The sequence below is a fragment of the Pipistrellus hanaki genome, assembly GCF_964339955.1.
Source record: "Pipistrellus hanaki genome assembly, chromosome: 12".
Lineage (NCBI taxonomy): Eukaryota > Metazoa > Chordata > Mammalia > Chiroptera > Vespertilionidae > Pipistrellus > Pipistrellus hanaki.
The window spans coordinates 37,408,194-37,427,249 of record NC_140514.1 but is presented as its reverse complement, the minus strand read 5'-3'; the positions used below and the strand labels follow the sequence as shown (position 1 = coordinate 37,427,249).

Genomic DNA, 19,056 nt, shown 5'->3' with positions numbered 1-19,056 from the left:
AATGTTTTAAAATGTTTCCAGGGAAATTTATTTATTCCTTATTTATTACTTGGGTAAGTAAAGGTTAACATAAAAATGAAGGGAAGTGGTGAAGTGAAAAAAGGTTACTGAACTATATCTACAAATTCAACAGAGATTTACTGACTGCTTTGCTCTGTGCAGGCACTGAGTGGTGCTGGGCCTACAGTGGCAAACAAGCCATGGGCCCCATTTCTTCTTGTCTAGAGGAAGACCCACAAAGTAACAAATGAATGTAGAGTGTGTTAGGCAATGAGAAGCTATAAGGAAAAGGAAAGTTTGCAGAGTATGTAGAAAACTGGACACTCAAAAATTGCTGTTTTGGAAAAACAATTTGACAGTATTTCAAAAACTTAAACAGAATTATTATGTGACCCACTGTCACTCAACTTCTAGTTATACACCCAAGAGATTAAAAACATATTCATAGAAAAATCTGTATAAAAATGTTCAAAGCAGCACTATTCATAATAGCCAAAATGCCCCTCAATTGATAAATTGTAAATAAAAATGTGATTACAAGGTCAGAAAAATCAAGATGGCGGCATAGGTAAACTGCTGCCTCGCACAATTTCAAAACTACAACTAAAAGACAAAACAGACACCATCCAGAACCACAAGAAGGCTGGCTGAGTGGAAATTCTACAACTAGAAGGGAAGAGAAAAGCAGACTCACAGGAGCTGCAGAGGGCACAGGTACCGAGGCGCACATGTGTGGAGAGGGCTGGCATCTGAGTACTGGCTGGCTTTCTCAACTGGGAAGGAGACAAGAGCTCCTGACTGCTCTGAACTCCAGTTCTGGGCAAGACTCTGGGGATTCAGACTCATACAGGGAAAAACTGGACTGTGGCAGCAGGCAAAACTTGAGGGCGGCTTCCTCTCAGAGGTGCTTGCAGTGATTACCATGGGACACTAAGACTCGGGCCTCTTAGGGTAGAGATGACAGGAAGCCATTGCTATCTGCTCCACCCAGAGACTCTGCCCCATCCAAGCGGAGCACAGAGTTTTTGCATATGAATGGCATGGTCCTTTGAATTCTAAACTTACCTAACAAACTGCAGCTGAGTCAGTGAGACCCAGAACATCCAAAAGAAGGCCCAAGGTCCCACAGCAGCTTGCATTGCTTCACAGATGGGCCCCAACTGGGCACCTCCAAAACCCAAACAAAGAAGAGGAATCTGCAGATCTCTCTGTAGCTCCTGCTGGGTGGACTCAGGCAGAGGCTAAATTAGCATCTCCTTGTAGATCCAAGAGCCAGTGTACTCAGGGGTCAGAGTGGGACCATCCAGATTATAACTCCTCCGATCCATAAGAGACACACTCAGAGGGCAGACTCAGTAAGCACTAAAGCCCCTTTGAAGCAAGTCTTGTCTCATAAAGATGTCTCCAGCACAGAAGTTCTCCCAGCATAGACAAAGATGATCCTCACAGCCAACTGACCTGGAGGTCAATTCCTTCCAGTAATACCAACAATTATCAAGGCTTAACTACAACAAGACTGTACACACAGCCCACAAAGGGGTGCACCAAGAATATCCACCTCAGGTAACTTGGGAGGCTGACCCACTGGGCCCTATAAGACACCTAATACACAAAGCCACTCTATCAACTCAGGGAAGCAGCCAAAATGCAGAGACAAAGAAATAGGTCACAAATGAAAGAAATGGAGGAAAGCAAAAGAATGGATATAGAGTTCAAAACCACGGTTATAAGGTTTTTCTAGGATTTTTCTAGAAAAGGCTGATAAATTTAGCGAGACCCTTGAAGATATGAAAAAGGACCAACAAAAATTAAGCATACACTGACTGAAATAAAAAAATAATATACAGAGATCCAACAGCAGACTAGAGGATCACAAGAATCAAGTCAAAGATTTGAAATACAAAGAAGCAAAAAATACCAAACCGGAAAAGTAAAAAGCAAAAAGAATCAAAAAAGTTGAAGATAGTGTAAGGAGCCTCTAGGACAACTTCAAGCATACCAACACCAGAATTATGGGGGTGCCAGAAGGAGAGAGAGAGCAAGACACTGAAAACCTATTTGAAGAAATGACTGAACACTTCCCCCACCTGGTGAAAGAAAGACTTACAAGTCCAGGAAGCGCACAGAACCCCAAACAAAAGGAATCCAAAGAGGACCACACCAAGACACATCATAATTAAAATTCCAAGAGCAAAAGACAAAGAGAGAATATTAAAAGCAGCAAGAGCAAAGCAGGTAGTTACCTATAAAGGAGCACCCATACGATTGTCAGCTGATTTCTCAACAGAAACCAAGCAGGCAAGATGGGAATGGCAAGAAATATTTAAGGTGATGAATATCAAGAACCTACAGCCAAAAATACCCAGCAAAGCTATCACTCAGAATCAAAGGCCAGATAAAGAGCTTCACAAATAAAAAAAAAAAGCTAAAGGAGTTCATCACCACCAAACCAGAATTATATGAATTGCTGAAGGGGGTTCTTTAGGAAGATAAAGATAAAAATTATGATCAACAAATATGTAACTATCAACAAGTGAAACTAAAAACCAGCCGGGACCGGTTTGGCTCAGTGGATAGAGCGTCGGCCTGTGGACTGAAGGGTCCCGGGTTCGATTCCGGTCAAGGGCATGTACCTTGGTTGCGGGCATATCCCCAGTAGGGGGTGTGCAGGAGGCAGCTGATCGGTGATTCTCTCTCATCGATGTTTCTAACTCTCTGTCCCTCTCTCTTCCTCTCTGTAAAAAATCAATAAAATATATTTAAAAAAAAAAAAAAAAAAAAAAAAAAAAAAACAAGTGAAACTAAAAACCAAGGGAATTAAAAAATCCGATGAACAATATGTTAACTGTTAAATATAATAGAATCAGAGGTATGGAAGGGGAATGGACTGACGATTCTCAGGGAAAAGGGGAGTGGGGGGTGAGGGAAGAGACTGAACAAAAACTGTGCAACTATGGATGAGGACAATGGGGGATGGGGAAAGGGCAGAGGGTGGGGTGGGAACCTGGTAAAGGGGGAGCAATGGAGAGGGGGAAAAAGAGGAACATTTGTAATAATCTGAACAATCAAGATTTATTTTTTTTAAAAAGTAAAGGATTAATTAATAAAAAATTATGGTACAATTAGAACTACCTCCGAAAAGCTAAGTTTCGAAAGAATATGTAAGAATATTAAAAAGATATTCACAGCACACAGGTGAAAAAGAATTAGCAAGAGAACTGCATTCTGATCTCATGGTTGGGAATAAGAAATATACACCCATAGGATCCTGGAGATATATGCCAAAATATTAACAACGTTGTTTCTGGGGGTAGGTTGGCTTTTCTTTTACTGTTTCATTTTCCCAAGGATTTTTTGTTTGTTTGTTTAAATAATAAGCATGTATTGCTTTTTAAAAAGGGGGTAAAGAAATTAGTGGTACTGAGGAAAAAACCCTCAGAAGATACAAAAATCCAGTTATACTTTTTCATTCTTTTAATTTTTTAACTAATAAGAATCATATCTAAATTTATGCATGAAAAAATAAAATGTACAGGGAGATATTTTATATAGTAATAAAATATTTAGCAAATACAGAGAGGTAGAAATAATTGCTTTATTTGAGACACTTACATCCAAATTACTTTTATGTGTTTTAAAAAATCCTAACGAGCATCCAAGAAGAAAACATATACAGCTTCCACAGGAATAAGACAAAAAATGGGGTTGATGATTGCCCCAAATGATACTTCCTAAAAGAAAAAAATGTGATATTTAACATTTCTTCTTCTGAGGCAGGGTAAGTGAACTGCACACATCAAAGATAAAATATTCTTACTTTACAAGGAGGAAGAGCTGTGATCCTGGCCTGTTTTGATGCATATGAAATACAAAATACAAAATCCACTCTTCTAATCATGATGAGGGGGGGGAGAAAAATCATTCTTCAACATTTCAACTCTCACGCAATGAAATCCAAAGGTCTGTTGAATCCACCTTTGCGATTCATGTACTGCCTATGACAAAAAGAAAAAATTCAATGTTCATTAAAAAAAAAATTCTGGACTTGTCTTGCAAAAAAATATTCATGGTCCTGGTCAGGTTGCTTAGTTGTTTAGAGCATCGTCCCAATATACCAAAGTTGTGAGTTCTATCCCCAATCAGGGCATATACAAGACTAATATTGTATTAACTGCAACAAGTACAAAAAGCAAATTGATATTTCTTTCACTTTTCCCCCCTTTCCTCTCTCTCTTTATAAAAAATCACATGCTTCAGAGATTGTACCTATAAATAACCTTTAAGATGTCAAATATAGAATAAAAAATATTTAAGACTATTTAAAGTACAGTAAGAAGAGATTACTTCACCTTCAAAATAAGCAACAGCATTATAGATTTCTGTAAAATCCAAATAGAAGTATGGAAATCTACTTTCAAAATTATTTGAGAAGATCCCACAGACTTAAAACAATAGATTTATTTATTTTAGGTAACACCAAACACCTGGTTAAAGGATTTAGAGCAGAGTTCAAGACAGGTATTGTTTTTTTCTATAACATCTTATTTTAAGGTAACTTTATAAAGGAATGTCAATGATGATTCTGGTTCCTTAACTCACCAGCATTCTCAAATCACATTATTCATTTTCTAAATTAATTGGAATATTAATCTTTTATCAGTGATAAAGGTAGAGAGAAAAGCAATGTTTGAAGATGTCTTCTTGACTTTTCAATTCATTAGGTATTCAGTAAGATTTCAAGTATGAATTGTCCCATGCTATTAATAAAATGTGTGTACTTGATATATATTTATAGTTGAAATCCTTACATAATCCAAGTGAATAATTAAGGAGTTATCTATTTTTTAAATCTATAATTATAATGAAATTAAAGTTAAAAGACTTTAAAAATGTTCTGAAGAACTATCTATATAGTTGTAAAAGATTTAAGTCAACTACCATTCTCTCTAATAATTAGTTCACATGTAAATCAGAAATTCACACACCAGAATATAAGTAAGGAAGATTAAAACAGGGACTGTAAGGAAGATTGTTACATTTCCTACAAATAATTATCCTATAATAAATTCTTTTCCAAGCACACAGTTTATATCATTGGTTTAAACATAATAATAGGGGTAATGCATACCTGTACTTCCTCTTCTGAGACACATTTATGGCATAGGCATTTACAGAACCATCCAACTTTTTCCCCTGGAGAAAAGCAATATACAAATTATAAAAACAGGAAGGATACATTAATGCCTTGATCAAAATTGCATCCTATAGAGAGACTTACATGGCAAGATGCATCTAAGAATGAGGTAGGCCAACGAGAAAAAGAATTTTCAGATCCTGATGACATCTCATGAGCTCCCAAGTATTACACTTCTGTTCACCTTTTTATAGTCACACATAAGCAAATAACATAATATTCAAATCAAGAAACATTCCTGGTTTATGTATCATGGGCAAGGCAGGAAGGGAAATAGTGTAGCAGATCCTAACCTCTTTTGGTCAAAGAATGATTTGAAACCATATATAAGTCAAGGGTATTTTCTCTAGAAAAATTCATGTTTTCAAATTATGGCTGGATCAGTCACTATTCATCTAAATCCCATTTCTTACACAGGCCTTGCAATTTGGGTTTTTAAATCAGAAATGAGAATACAGAATAATATATGCTAATGTTGAGTGTCACTTGTATCTTGGCCTTTTCTCATGTGGCATCTACCCTCTTTTTCATTAATTCCTTTATGGGTCTTTTGATTCAGCCAAGTTAACTCACCACTTGCTGTTCCTCATGCCTGAATTACCATCCCTCCCATTCAATCTTCAATTATGGGGAGCTTATACATTGTTTAAGGCTCAATTCAAATGATCCAGCAGCATTGATACCCTCCATGTTCCAACCTGCATTACACTTGATGTCATTTCCCCTATGAGACTGCAAGCTTCTTGAGGGAGGGGTATGCCCGAGTCACCTTTGCATACTCACATCCTAGGCCACTGCACTTCCAGGTGCTCAGAAAATGATTGTTAGATGTATGAACACCATCGGTTAGCACTCACTTGCGTATGCTCTCTCTCTCTCTCTCTCTCTCTCTCTCTCTCTCACACACACACACACACACACACACACACACACACACACACACACGACCCTCAATCCCCACCTTTTCTCATTATTACTCATGGGATTGTGCCCTACCTGTTTTGAGTTAGGGCAAAAAAAGGATTCTTACTCACTGGCCTAAAGTCATATACAAATGAGATACATATTTAAAGTGGAGCTAAAATAAATATATTTGATCTTATTTTTTCTATTTTCACTACATTATGGGGAAGGGAAGATCAATGGGTAAAATTACTTGAGGTGCGCAGAATTTTGACCTCCCAAGAACAGTAGGTAGGAATGTCTTGCACACATTGGCTTGGAAAAAAAGAAAATGATAGTAACCTTTTTACTAAGATCAATTCCTAAAGGCTTAATAATTTTTGAAAATTATTTGCGGAGTTATATATAATAGCCCTATTTTCATTTACATGCTGGAATAGAAAATTATCCATTAATAATCATAACCAAACTTTGAATTTTTCCAAAATGTTAAAATGGAAGGGCTACATTGGCATATGAAAAGGTGTCATCATAGATCAATCAATATGATATCACAATAAGCACATTACTGAACAGCACAAGTGAGCTACAACTAAAGCTAACTACATACAAACTAAAATAACACTCTTGAGGATGTCATTAAAAAACAACTGATATTATTTATTCTGGTGGTACTCCATAATTCTCATGGGACTTCTATTCACCTAATTTTTCCTTTAGAAACGAACATCTTCAGCAGACTATATTTAAAATCTAAGTGAGACTTAATCTTCACATATGATTCTCATGAATTTCAAAGAATACTGGGGATATCCCTCTAACCCCCAATAAAGAAAATAATTCTGATTAAGTCACCTCTATATTCTTCTAAAAAGAATAAAAATATAGTTGCTTAACTTTGAAGATATTTTTATTCACATTAAATTCCAAAATGGGGTTCACAAACCATTTGTGAAAATCAAAGCTCATTCTTAATTTTTTCAGTTCTAAACAGTTCTCCTCTTGGTTTATACATTGTCATCTTAAGAGTATGTGGAAAGAAAAAGAATATTTAGCTCCATACAACCACATCCGTTAGAAACTTTTAGAGCATCTGAAATTATCCCACTCCTTTCACAACTCGATGGAATACAAGATGAGGGGAAATGGATTTTCTCGAAAAAAAAAATCTCAAATTCCATTTACAAAACTAAAAAGACTTAAAATTCTAGAAAATTAAGTTTTTAAAAAACATTCTCTCTCCACAAACTCTTTGTATATCCTTACTAGCTCCCTCCGTCCCTCTTCTCCCATCCATTCCCCTCCAACTCCCTTTCCCCTATTTTTTTTACCTCTATCCACCTACCTCTTCCTACTCTCTTCCCTCTCCTATCTATAACCTCTGACTTCACCTCCATCTCCACAATCCATCTTTCCTTCCCCTTCTTTCCAGTATGATGGTTACACACTATTCAATCTCCAAACCACAACCTCTCTGAGCTATGAGATATGTGTGCAGCTACCCAATGCCATCTTTATCCAGCAGCTGACTTTTCTTCTGTTTCACAGCACTTCCTCTTCCCATAATCCTTTCTTGGTTAACCCTACCACCCAGTCCTTCAACCTGTCACCTCAATCATCACTGACTGCTCACTCCCACTACCACCTGAATGGTTCTCAATATTCTGGATCCTCTCAGTTCATGCCTTCATCATCTTTCACTTGCATGATTCAGTTCTCCCTGCCTCCAATCTACCAGGTGTACCAGTTAATAATGCGGATTTTATAATCAAAGAAAACACAGTAATTTCAAAAGAAACAAAATAAAGAAAAGTGCTTTATTCAAAGTATTGTCCATTGCTAGCTACATATTTCCCCCATCTTTCAGGTAATTTGTTGATAAACCATCCCGATAGAACTTTTTTTATTTTGAGGCAAACCATTCAGAGATCCAATTTTCCACTTCTTTGTACGTTTTAAAGTGCTGCTCAGAAAGCGCATGTGCTGCCGAAACCGGTTTGGCTCAGCGGATAGAGCGTCGGCCTGCGGACTCAAAGGTCTCGGGTTCGATTCCGGTCAAGGGCATGTACCTTGGTTGCGGGCACATCCCCGGTAGGGGGTATGCAAGAGGCAGCTGATCGATGTTTCTGACTTTTTATCCCTCTCCCTTCCTCTCTGTAAAAAAATCAATATATTAAAAAAAGGAAAAAAAAGAAAAAAGAAAGCGCATGTGCTATCTATTGGAACAAGTGGTAATCTTGTTCCGAACAAGCAGCAAGGTCTGGTGAATATGGCAAAGGGGGGGGAGGTGTTCAATACTTCCCAGGCAATATCTTTTAACTGGTTTTGAAGTGTGTGATGGTGTGTCATCATAAAACAAAATAACTTTGCCACATCTTCTGGCCCATTCTGGCCGTTTTACAATCAAAACATGGTTCAAATTGATTATTTGTTATCGGTAGTGATCAGTATTAATGGTTTCATCTGGTTTTAGAAGCTCATAATCACCACACCTTCCTGATCCCACCAAGTGCAGAGCATTGTCTTCTTTCAGAAACGATTTAGTCTTGCAGTCGATGTTGATGGTTGACCTGGATCAATCCATGATTCTGTGTGTTTGGGATTCTCAAAATAAATCCACTTTTCATTGCCAGTCACAATTCAATGATAAAAAGACCTCCTTTCATGGTGTTGAAGCAACATTTCACTGATGACTTTTCGGATTTCCATTTGTCTTTTGTTCAGTTGATGTGGCATCCATTTTCTTTCCTTTAAAATCTTTCCTATTGCTTGTAAACAATCGGAAATTGTTTGCTGAGCAACATTTAATCTTTCTGCAAGTTGTTTTTAAGTTTGATGCGTATCTTCATACAATAATGCTTGCAATTGTTGGTCTTCAAACTTTTTCGGTTGTCCTGGATGTTGTCTTTCACATAGAAATAATCACTTTTAAAGCATCTAAACCAGCATTCACAAGTATCTGGAGATGGAACATGTTCAACATAAGCTTCCCAAAATACACAATAACTTTCAGCAGCACTTTCCTTCAAAATGAATTAAAACTTCCTGCAAATGCTCTTTTTTTGGGCACAAAATTCAACAATTTTAAGCGTAAAAATATCTATGATGTTAACACCTTTAGAAAATTTGACATGTGAAGTTTTGAAGCATGTTAATACAAAATAGCATACATATAAAATCACATACATATTAACATATGTGTAACTCCATCTATTGAAAAAGAATCTGCATTATTAACCGGTACATTTGGTAAATGCATCCCATCTGTGCTCCAAGGCTGCCCTAGGCCATCTGTCTAAAACACATATAAATCCTACAACTCATTTTCTTAAAAACCTTTGCTTTCTCTCAACCACCTAAAGAATCATCTCTTGAGAGGATAGGAGGGAAAATTGGAGATACCTGTAATACTATCAATAATAAAATATACATTAAAAAAAAAAGAAACAATTTTAATTCCTTCGCATGGCAAAGGGCAGTAGAAGTCCGTTATGATTTGCTTCCTACCTCTATTTCCAGCCTCATTGTAGTCACTGGCCCATCAGCTTTTTAAACAGTCATTGAATTTGAAATTCCCACAATACACTATGCGACTTCATGTCTACATGGCATTTTCACGAACTCCTTCTACTTAAATTGATCTTCCTCTTCTTTGTACTGGCCCTTTAAGATCTAACTGGACATCATCCCAGGTGAACACTCCCTGGTTTCCAATGGCACCTCATTGCTTCCTTCTTTGTACCCTCAAACCCCTTCACACAGCCAGTTATTATCTTTTAATTGAATAAACTTGTATCAATGGAAGCAATTAGTCAACAGTAAAAAAACATGAAAAAATGGGACAGTCATAATTCAAATCAAACTGCTTAACTGGCTTCAAGTTTTACTTACTTTTGTTGAGTCAAAGGAGGCAAATCCCATTATCTTCATCATTTCTATTTCTTCTTCTGTTTTGCCCTCTAAATCTTCCTCTGCAAAAATAAGTGAAAAATTTTAAAACTCCATTATTTTATATATATTAAAGCAAAGGTGGCACTAGATTAACAGTCACTCCACCTTACCAGCAAAAAACATACAAAATAATCAGCTAAAGACTTAAGTGTGGCTTAGTGGTTGAGCGTCAACTATGAACCAGGACAGTGGTTGGCAAACTCATTAGTCAACAGAGCCAAATATCAACAGTATAATTATTAAAATTTCTTTTGAGAGCCAAATTTTTTAAACTTAAACTTCTAACGCCACCTCTTCTAAATAGACTTGCCCAGGCCGTGGTATTTTGTGGAAGAGCCACACTCAAGGGGCCAAAGAGCCACATGTGGCTCACGAGCCGCAGTTTGCCTACCACGGGCTTAGGAGGTCATAGTTTGATTCCTGGTCAGGGCACATGCCCGGTTTTGTGCGCAAACCCCACTGAGGGTGTGCAGGATGCAGCTGATCAATGCTTTTTCATTATCGATGTGTCTATCTTTCTCTCCTTCTTCCATCGTCTCTGAAATAAATTGTTACACACACACACACACACACACACACACACAGGACTTAAGTCTAATGAAAAAAATTCCTCTTCAACTTGTAATGTAACTTTAAAAAAATTCTTTATTGTTTAAAATATTACATAAGTTTCCTTTTCCCCGTGTCCTCTCCCTGGCCAACCCAAACCCTAGGACATGCCCTCATCTCCCTACTGTCTGTGTCCACTGGTTATGCTCACATGCATGCATATAGAGACCTCTTACCCTCTCACCCTCTGCCTTCCTTCATAGGTTGGACAGTCTGTTTGATGGTTCTATGACTCTGGTTTCAATTTTGTTCATCAGTTTATGTTGTTCATTATATTCCACAAATGAGTGAGATCATGGGATATTTATCTTTCTCTGCCTGGCTTATTTCACTTAGCATAATGCTTTCCAGTTCCACCCATGCTGTTGCAAATGGTAAGAATTTCTTCTTTTTTACAGCAGCATGGCATTCCGTTGTGTAGATGTACCATATGTTTCTAATCCACTCATCTGCTGATGGGCACTTAGGCTGTTTCCAATCTTAGCTATGGTGAACTGTGCAAGCAAAATGTAACTTGAGGTACAAGGAAGAAATGTGCTTGTCACCTTCCAACAGAGGAAACTGCTTAAAAGGACATGTTGAAGCTTTAGGCAGGACGACCTTTAATATCAGACATGACACTTGTTTTGAAGGTGCTTCCATAATAAAAGATGCTCACATTTTTAATTGTCCTTTCAATATCAGGAGCACCACAGATAACCAGGAACTCAAAAGGTACAATTAAAACAAAACTCAATCCATATGCAATGAATATTACAATATATCTGAATGGTCAAAAATTATAGTTTTATAATGTTACCATGCCTGAAGTTATCTAAATAAGGCTGCACTCTTCCTACAGTTATTTATTCTTTTTTCCCCCCATTTTTTTAAATTAAGGTATTATATGTGTACATATTTTACCATTGTTCCTACAGTTATTTAACTAATAATGTTACCAGTTATCTGACGTTCTTTGCTCTTTGTTTCTTTCTTTTCTTCATCTCTTCTTTCTTTCAGTCGAGAAGGAGAAGGAGATGTGGATCTATGACGTCTTGGGGATCTAATATTTAATAAGTAAACATGTCAGAAACAGACATACCTGGCCACTGTGTCAATCAGCACAGATATGTATGAGTGCCTGGAAGGTAAAGGCTGAACAAAAGCCAGGCTGCAGAGAACCACGAACCCATTTCCTACAGAAGAGTAAGTTAGAAGGTTCTGCCTAGCCTGACTGTTAACAAAGAAACAAAAATACAGTCTTGCTCAGTACAGCTTGGTCTAAAAAATGTTCTGCAAAGCAGAAAAATGTAACTAAAGAGTTTCTAACAATTGCACATAAACACACACAAAAAGTTGACTTGAACAGCAATGGATGCTTAACAGGAAATCACGAGTCCATTCTAAGGTACTTCCAAGATCTCACATTTTTTATTACATACTTGAATAAATCTTTATCTCCAAAAAGTCAATAAAAACAAAACAAACACTTATTTCTTATTCTTGCTTGGCATGTTAAGTGCTTTTCTGGTATTATTTCTCTTTTACTCCTAAAGGCAACTCTAGGAGTAGAGACTTATTAACCCCTTTCACCCATGGAAATGTTAGGGTTAGAATAAGATGGGCTTAAGTCTCCCATTTCTTGGCATTGTAAATCAAGCATGTCAAACTCGAGGCCCAGAACGAATATTTTTTCAGCGTAGCAAATATAATGAGATGAAAAAAACGTTTTGCCAAAACCGGTTTGGCTCAGTGGATAGAGCATCGGCCTGTGGACTGAGGGGTCCCAGGGCATGGACCTTGGTTGCGGGCACATCCCCAGTAGATGTGCAGGAGGCAGCTGATCAATGTCTCTCTCTCATTGATGTTTCTAACTCTCTATCCCTCTCCCTTCCTCTCTGTAAAAAATAAATAAAATGTATTTAAAAAAAAAAGAAAGAGCCCTAACTGGTTTGGCTCAATGGATAGAACGTTGGCCTGCGGACTGAAAGGTCCCAGGTTCGATTCCAGTCAAGGGCATGTACCTGGGTTGCAGGCACATCCCCAGTGGGGGGTGTGCAGGAGGCAGCTGATAGATGTTTCTCTCTCATCAATGTTTCTAACTTTCTATCCCTCTCCCTTCCTCTGTAAAAAATCAATATATTAAAAAAAATAATAATAAAATTTAAAAAAGAAACGTTTTAATAAAAATTTTATAACTTAAGTTTTATAATACCCTATTATACAGTACATAATTATTAACAAGAAACCACAACGTTCACTAATGACTGACCACTATAAGCATGTTGCATTCATTTCCATTACAATCCTTAAGTGCAGGTGCACATTTCTCTCCACTAATGCTGCAAATATTTTAGCAGCCAATTGTCACGTTATTAGTCTTGGACTGACTCGTTTGGTGTGTGCAACAGGAAATATTTCGCTTCTGAAGATAAATAGGTTTATATGCGTTACACTTATTAATTTGTGCAGTTTTTGCCGAAACCGGTTTTGCTCAGTGGATAGAGCATTGGCCTGTGGACTGATGGGTCCCGGGTTTGATTCTGGTCAAGGACATGTACCTTGGTTGTGGGCACATCCCCAGTAGGGGGTGTGCAAGAGGCAGTTGATTGATGATTCTCTCTCATCGATGTTTCTAACTCTATCCCTCTCTCCCTCTCTGTAAAAAAAATCAATAAAATATGCTCTGGTTTCTCTTCAGATTGCATAAATCTTTCGGCTTTTAAAAAATCAATAAAATATATATTTTTTAAAATAATAATAATTTGTGCAGTTTTCAGTGTCTGGTAAGTTAAAGTTCAAGAAAAAATATTGTTTTATTAAAATGTTCTATTATTTGACTTAATTGGTTTGGATCAGTGGATAGAACATTGGCCTGCGGACTGATTCCAGTCAAGGGCATGTACCTTGGTTGCAGGCACATCCCCAATAGGGGGTGTGCAGGAAGGAGGCAGCTGATCCATGTTTGTCTCTCATGGATGTTTCTAAATCTCTATCCCTCACCCTTTCTGTGAAAAAAAAATCAATAAAATATATTTTTAAAATAAAAATAAAATGTTCTATTATTTTGTTAACAATTACTCATTTATTTCAGCCCTTTGTATTTAGCATGTCTCTATCGAAATAAACCTACATTTCTATGAAAATTGAAGCTTTTGTTTTTTTGCACTCCATTAACTTAAACCTTGTTTATTTGGCCCGTGTTGGCCTTTGAGTTTGACATACTTGTTGTAAATGGCCTTATAAGTGATAAAAACAAAGTAAAGGGCAACAGCTAGTTTCTTTGGGCCTTGTGGTAAAGCCTCTGCCAATGATCCCCACTTACCTGGAGCGTCTTCTGTGCGGGGACCGAGAGCGGCTCCTTCGCCGATCTCTCTCCCTGGACCGAGACCTTTCCCGGCGCCTGCGTTCTCTCTCCCGCGAAGTGGACCGGGACCGCCTACGTTCTAACACAAGGAACAAAATCGCAGAGCCAAAAATTACCTCAAATATTTAGAACTAGATTGTCTAATAGGAATATAATGCAAGCCATTTCTAGCTGTCACATTAAAAAAATATAAAAAGCAGGTGAAATAAATTTTAACAGAATGTTATCCGACTAAATATATATACCCTGTTTCCCCGAAAATAAGACAGTATCTTATATTTTTTTCTCCCAAAGTTGCGCTAGGTCTTATTTTCGGAGGATGTCTTATTTTCGGGGAAACACGGTACTTCCAAACTATTATTTCAAAAAGTACTCAATATAAAAAAGTATTGAGATTATGTTACTTTTCCCGTACTGAATCAAGGCAGCCGGTATATAACCTACCATTAAACAGCACGTCTTAATCCTGATTGGGCACATCTTTATTCTGATTGGGATCCTCCTCAACAGCCATATGTGGATCCCGGCCTCATTTAACTTTTAAGAAAATCACGTCTTCACAAGTTGAAGGTGGTAAAAAAAACAATCAGGGGCAGAACCGAGGGTCTAAGTCAGAGTATGGGGGGGGGGGGGGGGCAGGTCGAATCAGGAGACCTTAGGAGGTGAGCTCCCAGGATACAAGATTCCTTATTATAATAAACTGAACTACATGGAGCATGTAAGATACAGGCAGTATAACATGCTGAGTGCTATGGAAGGTGCCATTAATTCTCACATCAGTTTTTAAAGCTAGGTAATATTACCCCCATTGCCTAATTATGGGAATTCGGACTCAAAGGTTGGGTGACTTACACACGGTCACCCAGAAATTAAGTGAAAAACCCGTGGTCTGATTCTAACTTACCAGACACAAGAATTACAAAAGTTACTATTGGAGGCTGATAATGAGCGAAACGCCAACTTAGAAGGGGAAAAAAAAACCAACTTTGGAACCGAAGGGCGGAGTTCTTCGTTCCCCCTGCCACACAGACACCCCGCTTGTCCTCCCGCTCCGTGGCGCTCGCACAGAAAATAAGCGGGGACAGGAAGCGCCTCTAACCGAGCCCCAGGCCCTCCAAACTGCTTCCAACTCACCCCTCCGCGGAGATCGGGAGCGACTGCGACCCATCTGGAGCGCTCCTCTACCTCACACCACCTCGGAAACGACCACGCAACAACTTCCGTGAGGGCCGGAAGTGCGCCTTCACTGCCGGCTGGAAAACCTGGAAACCACTCACAAGGGTTCCGCGTCTAGCGAAGTGCGGCTGCGCAAAGCCAGCCCGGAATGCAGCTGCGGACCAAGTTGTTACTTCCGCTCCTCCAGCTCCATTTTCGCTGAGGCTTTTGTTTCATGGGCATTATTAAGGTGTGCTAGTTGATGTTATAGAAATCTAAAAAAACCCATATCCCACCATCCTAACACAGTTTTCATCTCCCCCCACCACCACCACTTATTTTGGTAGTTCTTGTTAAATGCACAAGATTTTTCATATAAAATAAATTCTAAACTGCAAGCAGTTTTAAGTCCACACCAGGAAGCACCAGGGTGGGTCAGGAGGCAGAAGCAGCGAGGGGAAAGCATGGATAAGAGACATGATTGTGCTTTTTGCAGGAAGGAATGGGAGAGGCAGGATTATCGGGTTAACTTGTGATTGGTGAATTTGAATAATTTCAGCGGATTTGTGGATGTAGGGCCTGTGCAGGTTTGTTTGGCCCTGGCCCTGGAGACATTAGGGTAGAGGAATGTTGCCTGGCTTGTGAAAGTTTGGTAAAGAAGTGGTTGGAGGATGTAGGCTGCCAATTGAAAGGCCCCAGGTGTCAAAACATGAGAAAATAAAAAGGCACAATACAATTTTGCACACCTGGGTACCAGAGGATTAGTAGTGAAAAAGGCATGCCTGCTCTTGAGTAGACTGCTGGCCACTGAGAGATACAAACTAGTAAACAGTGTGAAAGTGCATTGATGGGGAAGAACATTATGAGGGCACATAAGACTGGTACCTAACTGTTTTTGAAGGGGAGGGTTAAGAGAAATTTCCAGAATGAAAGGATGTCCAAACAAGACCTTAAGGATGAATACAAATTAGCTAGGTGAAATGGGGTGACGCTTGTTGTGGTAAAAGATGGAAGAGGTTGTCAAGGTTACAAATGTGAGAATAGCCTGGGCTATGCAGAGAACTAAAAGTATGGAAGCCGCTTGGGGAACAAGGAGCTGACATTTAAAGACAGGGCTAGAATAGACTTGTAAACTATGGCAGCTATCCTGAGACAAAGGATGAGAGGGAATTAGGTTGAATTTATTCAGAAAACACTTCTGAGTAATGTGGAGGCTTCACTCGGGGGAATGTAATAGGAGGCTGGTACAATAATCTAGATAGAAAATTAGTGGCTGGCAGTAGAATACTGTCAGGTTTGGTGGAATGTGCCTAAACTTGATAAAGTTGGTGAAACTAGGATAACTGATGTTTAGATGCAGAGGATGAGGGAATTAGAAGATTCCAGACAGACAGACATCCAGGATTCAGGTTTGTGGAACTAGGTAGATGGTAGCATCATTTGCTAAGATAAGGCATGTAGGATCAAATCTGGGGAAAGAAGATACCTTCAGATCAGGACAAGGTAAACTGAGGTGCCATCTTGAACACCCAAGGGGAGATGCCAACTAGATGTATTTCTGGAACTCAGAAGAAAGATCTATGCTGGAACCACAGAAGTAGGAATACAGATGTTCAATTGAAGCCCAGAGTGCATGGAATCACCCACCTGGAGCAAGCTCAGGGAAAGCGTCTGGAGACAGCCAGAGGAAGAACCCACAAAGACTAAGGAATGACCAGAAAAACAGGAGGAAAACGGGGTGAGTGTGATATCAGAGTTTGAGAGAAGGCTGCTTTTTAAAAGAACAAAGAGGTAGTTTTAAACGTTAAAAGAAGTGATAAAAAAAAATCCAAACACATGGAGACTGTAACAGATTGCAGAAAAAGTCATTGTTGACTCAGGAAGTTTTAGTGGAGTTGTCGATGGCTTTTTAAGTGAATTTGGAGAACCCTTTGGAGTTTGGTGATGTTGGCAAATCATATAATGGATAGAGGTAAATGTGTCACTGAGGGTTTCTCAAAGATGAGAGAATCTTTGAAATACTGGTGTGAATGAGTCAGTATAGAGGAAGAGTAAAGAAAGGCAAAAACCAAAGGATTAAGCTCTGTAAAGGAACAACCTTAGCTCCTCCCCTTTAAGATGTGGGATGGAAAGTGGGTTCTGCCAGGACTTTCCTATCTACTGATCAAGTTGCCCTCTCTAAGGATGTTCTGTATATTATCCAGCAGTGTGTGTCTTCAGCATTGTACCTGGAAGAAAATCCTGTATATTTCGAACCCATGGCTTGAAGTTCTCTCATTCAAAGGCCATTGGGATAGAATTTGAGTGGGGAGGTAAACACTTGTGATATTTGTGATTCTTCCCCAACCAACCAGATGTCCTCAGTATTTAAAGCCAAACTGTATTTAAATTGTGTGTACCTTATGTAAGAACCAACATGAACCATCTGTGCTTCTCTGCAAATGTACTATCTCTAGCCTTGTTAAATTTTGTTTTACCTTTGCAGTCCTGTTTCAGATAATCCTTTACAAAAGTATCCTACCGTATTTTCCGGTGTATAAGACGACCGCGCGTATAAGACCCCCTAATTTTACAGTTAAAACATAGGTTTAGGCCTATATTCGCTGTATAAGACTACCCCCCACTTCCGAGGCAACACCAGTTCTTTTTTCAATAGACCGCCTCTCTGACTCTGGCCAATCTGAGCAGGCTTTTTTGTCCATTTCAAAAGTTGTCTTATACGCCGGAAAATATGGTACTTTACCATTCCATATGGATGCCTGCTATTCAGTAATTTCCCCTAGTTAGATGTAGTCTGACCACTATTTAACAGTGACTGTTGTTGGAGACTTGGCTTTTTTACACCTGTACCCTAAACCTTGGGAAGAATTTCAGGCTCTAATTGGGGAGGGAACTTTACTATGCCTTTTTTTTTTTTTCTTTTAAATTCCATCAAGCGATTAGATCCATATTGCTTGAAATATGACTGAATCTATCATTTTTGGTGACTGGCAAATCATCACCCAATTTGTACTCTGGCTCTATTATCTTTACATGGGTTCACCTTTAAGGGAATAAAACCTTTGGCATAGTTTTAATATTGACAGTCCGATATTCTAGACCAAATCTATTTATTAGGCCTTTCTGCAATGATGGGCATATTCTATCTACGGTACACTGTCCTATAAGGAAGTCAGTGGTTATGTGTGATTCCTAAGCACTTGCAATGTGCTTACTGTGACTGAGAAAGTAAATTTTATTTTAACGAACTCAAATTTAGATACCCACAGTGAGTCTTGGTATATTATTTGGACGTCATCTCTAGCAACCAAAAGGTTGCTGGTTCGATTCCCAGTCAGGGCACATGCTGAGCTCAATTCCCAGTAGGAGGTGTGCAGGAGGCAGCTGATCCAGGTTTCACTCTCCCATCAACGTTTCTCTTTCTCTTCCCTTCTAACCCTTCTAATAAATAAATAAAACACACTAAAAAACTAAATAAATTCTGCACAATATTGGTGGTGTATAAAATGGGATGGCTCATACTATACTGGTCAGTTGTTATCTTCCTAGCCATTTACATGTATCAAAATCCTTAAAACATGCACCCACACCCCTTTATTTTACATCTAAGAACCGAACCTGAGGAAATAATGCAACAAGTTCAAAAAGATATGTGTGACAGGGATACTACTCACAGCAAATCATGGAAGAGAAGTCAATGTTCACCAAGTAAATGATTAGTTAATTAAAAAATTATGGTACAATTAGAAGTACCTCCTAAAAGCTAAGTTTGCAAAGAATATGTAAGAATATTAAAAAGATATTCATAGCACACAGGCAAAAAAGAATTAGCAAGAGTACTGCATTCTGATCTCATGGTTGGGAGTAGGAAATATACACCTATAGGATCCTGGCGAGA

The 19,056-nt window shown here is 38.5% G+C and overlaps 1 protein-coding gene across 3 annotated transcripts; it reads right to left on the bottom strand.

Annotated features, from left to right (window-relative positions):
* Positions 1-3,581: 3,581 nt before the first annotated feature.
* Positions 3,582-15,290, bottom strand: LOC311631014 (uncharacterized protein). 3 transcript variants are annotated; one of them, XR_014796499.1, is made up of 7 exons: positions 15,138-15,290; positions 13,962-14,082; positions 11,596-11,699; positions 9,989-10,068; positions 5,129-5,193; positions 3,818-3,995; positions 3,582-3,731 (listed from the first exon to the last, which is right to left on the bottom strand). XR_014796499.1 is itself a non-coding variant. In XM_084900768.1 (6 exons), the coding sequence occupies exons 1-6, from the start codon at positions 15,169-15,171 to the stop codon at positions 3,941-3,943; spliced, it is 459 nt and encodes a 152-aa protein (XP_084756894.1). In that variant the 5' UTR covers positions 15,172-15,290; the 3' UTR covers positions 3,582-3,940. The 3 variants fall into 3 exon arrangements, 2 of the variants coding, with proteins under 2 accessions (XP_084756894.1, XP_084756895.1); XM_084900768.1 differs by having other exon boundaries at positions 3,582-3,995; XM_084900769.1 differs by lacking the exons at positions 3,582-3,731; positions 3,818-3,995; positions 5,129-5,193 and adding an exon at positions 7,887-9,056.
* Between the last annotated feature and the right edge of the window lie 3,766 nt (positions 15,291-19,056).